Raw genomic sequence first — 9532 nt, 5'->3', positions numbered from 1 at the left:
GACAGTTTTTCAATAGATTGCAATCAATATTTACTAACGTTTTTTATTGTTTTTGTGCCGGCAGAAAGCGTAGCCTATTCGCCAGACAAAAATGACCAAATCGTTAACCCTATCCCAGACTAATCTGATACCCTATCCCAGACAAAATGTCAAAAAATGATACCCTACCCCAGACCCAAAAGCCGTAAAACCATACCCTATAGGGCGGCACATACCCGTATAGCAAATATCTGTCTGATTTCAAGCTCTGGAGGACTTTATTTTCCATAGGGACAGCTCAAAGTCACGGCGGTATTCAGCATGAATCTCATAAACTCGATCGAGAGAAGTCTTATTATTACTGATCAACAGTTGTATTTACTAAAGTAAACTTCTTAAGAAAATAATCAATGTAGATGTATACGTAGATCGTAGAAAAAATAACAAAAGACGAAAAAAATACCAATTCCAATGGAGTTTTGACGGAATTTCGGCCAGTTTTGTCATTTAAATAAGCCGTTGAATAAAAAGTAATGTAAATCAACACGCATAACGCAACGCTTTATGTTTATCGTCTTGATCGGCCGATTATCTTGTATATTCAGTTTTTGAGCTCGTAGGTCGAATGTTTGCTGGAATAAAACACACAGCCCGCCTTTGAAATTAAAAACAGAGAAAGCGTTTTCAAATAAATCTTTTTCAATTATACTCTATACTTGACTCAGTTGACTCTATTGAAGTCATAGTCGAAGTCGTCTTTCGTATTAATTGAAGTTCAGACAATTAATTCATCACAGAAATCGCTTTCAAACTCAACAAAATAGCGAAGAATTAGGTGTTAAAAGGAAAATAAAAAGGACGATTACTCATCTTACTAGATAAATTGAGTATTCAAAATATTAAATCGAGCGAAATATTTGGAATCCTTTGAGAATGTCAACAAGCTGAGGGCACAGGAAGACCAATCTAAATATTCGAAAAGTGCAACAAGTATCCACGAGTTCGCCTAAGGGCCTTTGATTTCTAGAAGATAGCGTGAGTTCGCCGTGTCATCTTTACGAAGTCGAAAGCTTATAAGGTAGGTTGATGTGTAAAGTATTATAATTGACTTACAGTACTCGAAAACCTTTAAACAATTAATCTACTGTGTCTTTAAACCTTCAAGCTGTCTCTCGTAGCTCAAATATTCGCGGTGATGACATTCAGAAAAATTTCAGCGTGCGTCATAGTTCAGCAGAGATTATTTCGTTAATATTTGCTTGTGCGACAATCTCCGTCCTTATGGCGAAAGGCCAAAAACCGATTTTCTGCCCTGTCTTCGCTAGTCAGTCATATGTATTTTAAGACAACGTACATTTTTGGTTTCTCACGCAGTCAGTTGTCTTTTGAAGTCCTTTCCTGCGCTTATATAGATTTTCTTGAATCTGGGTACGCTTAAACAGACACTACTGATTCCCCCACCGAATTGGAGTTAGAAAGCCAAATCAGGCTTTACGTTTGATAAATATTCTGTTGTGTTTATAATATTTTCACGTTCACAACGTATTCAAAGGTAAATCGTTTCCAGCTAAAATCATTGAATATCACATGTAAAACAGACATGTCAAAGGTTAGCTGGAAAGTCTTCAATTACGGATAGTAATCTTTCTGTTTGTCTGTCTGTCTCTCTGTCTGTCTGTCCGTCTGTCTGTCTTCCTGTCTGTCTTTCTGTCTGTCTGTCTATCTTTCTGTCTGTCTGGGATAGCACGTCTGTCTGTCTTCCTATCTGTCTTTCTGTCTGTCTGCTTTCTGTCTGTCTGTCTTTCTGTCTGTCTGTCTGTCTGGCATAGCACAGTTGTCCCAGCTTATGTAATTTCAGGTTAATAACCTGAAAATGGGAGCACAGACCTAGTGGGAGATGCCACTCCTAGAATAATGGGCAACTGATCTGAGAATATAGTCGCTAACAGACCCAGTACGGGAGATGTTTGCTCCTAGTAATGGTCTCCTGATCTGAAATATAATGGCTCAGAGACCTACCTTATGTCAGAGTGTAAGATGTTTTAGTTAATATCACTTTATGATTCAGCTTTTAATCAGAACTAACTGAAGATAGAAGGAAGAAGAACCAAAGATGAAGCTCTGCTGTATATGTAGTCCATCCCATTCTCCCCGGACACGAGACAGCGCGTGGTCCTGGCTAGTGTGCTTTTCCGGGGGTCTCTCATTTGTTCTAGCGTTTGGCATGCTACAATGCTATGCTGTCGTTATGCCTGTCTTTATGGACCGCTTCAGAGAAAGCAGAGAGAAAACTGGTAAGTTCAGTTATTATCTTCAAACCCCTTTCCTTTCAATAGACTATTCCTATGAATATACCAACAAATGAACGATGTTGTGCTTTTCTTAAAAGACTTTTCTTAAAAGACTTTTCAGTCTTATGGGATAGTTACAAGAAAGCAGATAGACGAATGGTATAAGGAAGGTAAAAACAAAACGAGTAGCAATGCATGTTATTGTATTGAAAACATTAGCATTGGACCCAAGCCAAAATTCTTCCTTGCAGGGTATATAAGCCAAAAGAAACCCGCGGACGTCTTAAAAAAGTTTTAACTTTTACTATTATCATTTTACAGCGTGGGCAGGATCTACTGCACAAGGTCTTATTTTTATGTGCTTACCGCTGACCACCATGGTAATGACCCGCCTCAATATCCGATACAGTGCAATACTTGGAATTCTAATGTGCATAACAAGTCTAATAGCCACTTCATTCACTACAAACATCTTCCAGGTGTTCTTCTCCTACAGCATTCTATACGGACTGGGATTGTCATTACTTTTTAATTCTTGCATATTCGCCACAACGAAATATTTTCACAAGAGACAAGCTATTGCCATTGGTATCGTTACTGGCGGTTCATCCATAGGCATCTTGTCACTTGGACCAATTATCCAGTTACTGATAGATTCATATGGTTTCAGGACGATGTACAGGATCATGGCTGGTTCGTTCGTACTACCATTACTAGCTGTTTGTAGCTTTGATCCCAATGTTAAGGACTCGGCAGTAGATGAAGAAAGACAACACAGTGACCATGAAGTCCAACCAGCGAAGACGAGCTGCTCAATGACATTAGAAATATTCAAAAGGCCGATGTACGTGGTTGCAGCATTATCGGTCACTTTGCAGGCAATGTGTGCCTTTATTTCATTTGTCCATTTGGTAAGGTACTGTGTACTGTAGAAACACGATCGCAATTTTCAAATCAAATCAAATCATGATCAAATCATTAATGCGTCCGTTTGGTCAATCTGAAAGACTCTATACTTTACAAATAGGCTCGTTAATGGCAGATAACGTCGTTTGTCTTTGCAGGTCAGTTACTGTCTTGAGGTTGGTATTTCGGCGGACAAAGCCTCCCAACTCTTTATAGCGATTGGTGTTTCTTCATTAGCTTCTGGTATTTTAGCAGGGAGGATTATGGATCACAAAAGAGTCAATCCATTCCATGTTAACCAGGCTGGAGCTCTGAGCATGGGACTCGCTACAACTCTACTACAACTGTCTTCAAGTTATCTGCACTTCGTCTTTTTTTCTATTTTTCTTGGTTTTGGCATCGGTGTCTTCAATACCACGATCATTGTGCTGCTATTGCGAACCGTTGAACCAAGACTCAGATTGTACTCGTTTCCTATTGGTCAGATGATATCAGCCATTGGTAATTTAACAGGACCTCCTCTGATTGGTACGTATTAGGCATACCTGATGTTTAATTTTTTTCCGCCTGCCTTGATTTTGTACTTAGGTGATCTCTCTTCCTTCAATAAGACGTCCAATTATTTGAAAACGTAACCACGCCACTTTATGCTTTATTTATTCTTTATGTTTGCCCCTTCGGCAGCCCATAATTTAAGATGGCCGCCGTATAAGTACAAAGGTCTGTTGGTAGAGGCCTTTTTAATCGAGCTGTTTTGTACAGGTTTTCATTAGGCAGGTAGCCTCGTGTGAATGAGTGCACTGAGTCACGTGATTAAAAGGAATACTAACAAAAATTAATTGTAGTAAGTTGTTTTTTTTGCACCTGCAGCTCTCTGCACCTTGTCGAGAGCTAGGCACCTTACTCATGCGAGCTACTAAGTCCTATTCCAATGTCTTTCACAAGTTATTCGCAGTCTCATTTTTGGATTTGTTTTTCTTCTCCCAAGGTTTTATCGCCGACACAGCTGGTTCGTATAAACCAGCCTTTTACACCGCTGGAGCCATTCTACTGCTATCCTTCTTCCTTCCCTTTTTACAATATTACTTCAAACCATGGAGGACACTGGAAATGGAAGGACAGTCGGCACAGATAGAGGTTACTGAATCCCCAGAAACTAAAGATGTTCAGGACAACCGACAAAATGTCAATGAAGAAGATAAAGTACCTTTTGAAATGAAGGATGAAAAACGAACAGAGGACGACTCGAAGATGACATCTTAGTTTAAAATTGTACAAAGTAAAAAAAAAAAGCATGTGGTTTGCTCAATGAATGCAGAGCTTATTAAATAGGCAGAATAGCAAAAGATTTAATTGATAAATAATTGACGAAAATCTATTTTAACGGCCATTTAAAATTTAAATCAAAAAGCTTTGTATTAAAAGTACCTGAACAGAATAGATTTGAATGATTGAATGTAAACCAGAGCATTTAGTGAAGGAATGAAGCATTGCTTGACGACCCTAAAGACGTCTGCGTAGGATGTTTGGGCTTTCTGTGGTTATTGAATAAAAGAATCACACAAGCCATTGTCGCGTGTTGCACTCGACTGAAGTGTTGCCTGGCTTCATCTTAAACAAAATTTTAGACTTTATGACTGAATATATGGCAGTCAGATAATAGACCTTTGTTGTGCAGGCATAACTAGATTTTGATTTTCACAACGTATGCATGGCCACAAGTACTTTTCTTTACCAAGTGAGTTGTGTACAGCAGATAAGGCCTCCCGCAAATTCTTCATAGCGATGGGCGTTTGTCATTGGTGACAAGCATGGTAGCGGGGAGAGTGATGCACCACAAAAGGGTCAATCCATTCCATGTTAACCAGGCTGGAGCTCTGAGCATGGGACTCGCTAATATTCTACTTCAACTGTCTACAAGTTATCTGCACTTCATCTTTTTTTCTATTTTCCTTGGTTTTGGTATCGGTGTCTTCAATACCACGATCGTTGTGCTGCTCACGAACCGTCGAACCAAGACTAAGACTGTATTCATTTCCAATTGGCCAGGTAGTGGCAGCTATTGGTAATATGACGGGAGCACCTCTCATAGGTACGTACTAGCTTCAGAAGCATCTTTTCTCTGGATTTGATTCTCTTTAGATATTACTGTGGGGCGACTAGGATACGAAATTTTACATCTCTGTTATTTTTTCTTAGAAATTAAACTTGAAAGAAAATTCAACTTAAAACTCTTCTGTTCTGTCTTTGATGACTGTATATATATTTTTCGTTTTCCAAGGTTTTATCGCCGACACGACTGGTTCGTATAAACCAGCCTTTTACACCGCTGGAGCCATTCTACTGCTATCCTTCTTCCTTCCCTTTTTGCAACATTACTTTAAACCATGGAGGACACTGGAAATGGAAGGACAGTCGGCACAGATAGAGATAACTGAATACCCAGAAAATAAAGATGTTAACAAGACAGTGGAATTGGAGGAACGCCTAATACTTTGTGCTACATTGCGTGACGTCACTAATAGCGGCAGCGTAGGAGACTGCATGAACTGATAACCAAGGAAACTTATTTGTTTTAGTGCCAAGAGCACTCTCTTGACAACGTTGGTTATAATTCAATTAAATGTTTTAGGCGGCTATTTCGACACCTATGAACAAACTCGAGACAATAATGAGTCGTACTTGGCACAGCTGATGAAAACTGTAGGGGGTGTTGATTTATTCAGTAAGTTAGTCTCCTAGCTTTGGCAACATGCATATTGAAACGTGGTGACAACTATACTCGGCTTAAGGTGGCTCCATATAGTTTTTGTACGCGCGCGCCTCAGGTTGTGCACGAGCATGCGCAGTACCAGAACTTGAAGAATTTTTATTTTGATGACGTCACGAAAAGTCTGTGGATTATTTAAAAAGATAAAAACTCGAAAACTACGTGGTCAAATATCTTTAAATTTCTACAGTTTTTTCTTCGTAGAATGATAAGGCAACTGACGCAATATAAAAAAATATTTTTTACTTTTTATTTTAAGACTTTTTATCTTGAAAAATCAATATTAGTAGTGAACCCCCCCCCCCCCCCCCCCCATATACCGTAGTAGCTAGGGGAGGGGTGGTCTAAATTCCTGACTACCCCTTAAGAATGTAGGGGGAGGGGTGGTCTAAATTCCTGACTACCCCCTTAAGAATGTAGGGGGAGGGGTGGTCTAAATACCTGACTACCCCCTTAAGAATGTAGGGGGAGGGGTGATCTAAATTCCTGAGGTGTCTTGAGGAATTTTAGTAAATACTTCGTTACATACTATGGAATGTGGAAAAGAATATATAATCTGAACGAGAGGACACAGGACATTCACTCAATATTAGAGAAACCGAAAGAAAGGCTGATAAAAAATAAAAAATAAGAAAAAAAGAGATCGAGAACAGACGAATCATGTCTTACAACGACAACTCTTCTGCACGTCAGTGTTTCTGTGGTTCTCTTTGCTCAGTCTACCAATCCAAAGACAAGACCGAATTTGTAAAATGTGGAACCAAGCTGGACTACAAAAACTTGGCTGAAATATGTAAAGGGTACAAGACGAAAGAAGCCAAAGAAAGGTTCTTGGACAACGAGATCTTGGGATGCAAACTGAACATCAAGATGTCAGACTACGACATCTTGGATAACCGTCTATGGGATTACCCACCAGGAGTTCATCCACGATGTGACAAACATAATCTCTACGCTAAGATAGGTGTCAGTCATACCGAGAAGAACAAAGACCGCACATTCTTTTGTTGTGCCGTTCAGTACCCTGATCGTAGCTGTGATTACTTCCATTGGTCTGATGACCTCATAGAAGGGATGGAAAATGAATTTAAGAAATTTGAAGAGGAACGGAGAGATCACAAAAAAGAATTAGCTAAAGAAGCTAGAAAGCCTGATGAGTATGAACCTCGTCCCAAGAAGGCACGCTGGTTAAAATGAAGCAATCGGTTAGACGGCGTGAAAGAATCACAATTTAAGAGTGAACTGTGAACTATAAGCTAATGTGTAAACATAAATCATTGTAATTACAGAACCAAAGGAGTTAATAAACTTTTTGAAAAAGAAAAAGAAAATTGCCTCGTATTGTTTGGTTGTTTCTTTAGAAATCTATGATGAGGATGTAAGGGAGAGTGCGTGGTCTAAATTCCTGAATACCCCCTTAAGAATGTAGGGGGAGGGGTGGTCTAAATTCCTGAATACCCCCTTAAGAATGTAGGGGGAGGGGAGGTTGGAATGTAGAACAGGGTCAATGTACGAAAATTCCAATCACCAAGGCGGGAATTTGAAATATGAAATATGAAAACATATTTTTATGGAGAGAAAAGTTTAAAAGCCCGATCAAAATCAGCAGAATCACTTGCTCATCACCTTCGTCGGAAAAACCCCACTTGCACTATAATCCAGCCAGCCAGATTACGGATAGATTAGTTAACATGTCATCTGGAAAAGTAATACAAATAGGAGACCGTGGATACGTTATTTTTGTGAAGGATGTTCGAAGGGAGAAAAATATATGTATCCGCAAACAGAAGAAAGATTTATCGAGCGGGAAGACGGTTCTAACTAGTTCAGGAGTGTCTTTGACTTTAGACGAATGGACATCACTCAAATCGGCAATTGAAACAGTGGATACGGAGTTAGTGAACAATGAGACAACTACTGCATCCAGTCAGTCCAAAACCACCGATCTTCATCAGGAGCCAACGTTTCCTGGATCCATTCAAACCCTTCCGGATGATGGCAGTGCGCAAAATTACGAGGCACAAGGAAAAGATTATTTACCAAGAATTTTCACCACTTCTGAACTGGACACTATTTTTAATGCGCTCGGTCCGGAAATGGAACTGACAACAAGGGAACAGCAAAGTGGATTAGCTACTGGACAGCAGCAAGTATCCAGTTGGGGATCTCGAATGTACTATTATCCGCCGTCATAGAAAATAATTATACCAAAGACATATTGTTTTGGATTTGCTGTAGCATTTATTGAAAAGTGAAATAAAATATTTTGTTTCTTACAAATGAAGTTGGTGTCATAATTAATGTACATGTTTGATATGATTTCGAGCTCTAACATTGCAGTGTTGACAGGCACCATCATTTTTACCTGTCAACTAGGGTCTTATCCGTAATAATGAGCCTGAAGAAGACTGCTGGTCAGTGTTGATAAAAGAAACCATGGACCGACACGAGATTGAATTAGAAACTCTGGAAAACCAGTACATGGAAAAAGGCGAATCGAAAGCAGCGGCTGAAGTGCTTGCATACAACAAAATGATCCCTGCATTTCAAAACGAGCTGAGAAACGTACTGTTGGAAAAATTGGTATGGATCCGCGCGTTAAGAAGGGATGCGTATTATTGTAAAATAATGAGAACCCGACGAGATTTACTGGACACTGGTGATTACGACTGGATGGAAGCAACCCAGGTTGCTATTGATCAACGTAAATTTCTCTTGAACAATTTATTCACCACACAACATCTACAAACGCAAACGGACGAATCAGAAGACATGGAATAAGAATCTGTAACAAGAAATATAATAATAGTTTGTTATTACGGATAAGACCCTAGTTGACAGGTAAAAATGATGGTGCCTGTCAACACTGCAATGTTAGAGCTCGAAATCATATCAAACATGTACATTAATTATGACACCAACTTCATTTGTAAGAAACAAAATATTTTATTTCACTTTTCAATAAATGCTACAGCAAATCCAAAACAATATGTCTTTGGTATAATTATTTTCTATGACGGCGGATAATAGTACATTCGAGATCCCCAACTGGATACTTGCTGCTGTCCAGTAGCTAATCCACTTTGCTGTTCCCTTGTTGTCAGTTCCATTTCCGGACCGAGCGCATTAAAAATAGTGTCCAGTTCAGAAGTGGTGAAAATTCTTGGTAAATAATCTTTTCCTTGTGCCTCGTAATTTTGCGCACTGCCATCATCCGGAAGGGTTTGAATGGATCCAGGAAACGTTGGCTCCTGATGAAGATCGGTGGTTTTGGACTGACTGGATGCAGTAGTTGTCTCATTGTTCACTAACTCCGTATCCACTGTTTCAATTGCCGATTTGAGTGATGTCCATTCGTCTAAAGTCAAAGACACTCCTGAACTAGTTAGAACCGTCTTCCCGCTCGATAAATCTTTCTTCTGTTTGCGGATACATATATTTTTCTCCCTTCGAACATCCTTCACAAAAATAACGTATCCACGGTCTCCTATTTGTATTACTTTTCCAGATGACATGTTAACTAATCTATCCGTAATCTGGCTGGCTGGATTATAGTGCAAGTGGGGTTTTTCCGACGAAGGTGATG

At 39.4% G+C, this 9532-nt stretch overlaps 1 protein-coding gene across 1 annotated transcript; it reads left to right on the top strand.

Annotated features, from left to right (window-relative positions):
• Window positions 1-528: 528 nt before the first annotated feature.
• On the top strand, window positions 529-8755 carry LOC116307840 (uncharacterized). Its single transcript, XM_089039419.1, has 9 exons — window positions 529-1057; window positions 2048-2273; window positions 2592-3181; window positions 3335-3704; window positions 4165-4438; window positions 5756-5901; window positions 6665-7125; window positions 7695-8096; window positions 8323-8755. Exons 2-9 carry the CDS (start codon window positions 2093-2095, stop codon window positions 8725-8727), a joined length of 2829 nt encoding a protein of 942 aa, XP_088895545.1. The 5' UTR covers window positions 529-1057; window positions 2048-2092; the 3' UTR covers window positions 8728-8755.
• The last annotated feature ends 777 nt before the right edge of the window (window positions 8756-9532 follow it).

Source organism: Actinia tenebrosa, unplaced genomic scaffold (genome assembly GCF_029948245.1).
Source record: "Actinia tenebrosa isolate PJP-AT-01 unplaced genomic scaffold, QUT_ActTen_1.0 PGA_scaffold6__47_contigs__length_16458017, whole genome shotgun sequence".
In the NCBI taxonomy this organism is placed as follows: Eukaryota; Metazoa; Cnidaria; class Anthozoa; order Actiniaria; family Actiniidae; genus Actinia; species Actinia tenebrosa.
The sequence above is the reverse complement of the archived record's forward strand: the minus strand, read 5'-3'. Positions and strand labels throughout refer to the sequence as shown.

Coding starts and splice junctions, on each gene's coding strand:
- LOC116307840 (XM_089039419.1), top strand. CDS start 2,093: ATGAAGCTCTGCTGTATATGTAGTCCATCCCATTCTCCCCGGACACGA. Junction 4,439..5,755: donor GACTCGAAGATGACATCTTA/GTTTAAAATTGT, acceptor TATTTGTTTTAG/TGCCAAGAGCACTCTCTTGA. Junction 5,902..6,664: donor AGGGGGTGTTGATTTATTCA/GTAAGTTAGTCT, acceptor CTCTTTGCTCAG/TCTACCAATCCAAAGACAAG.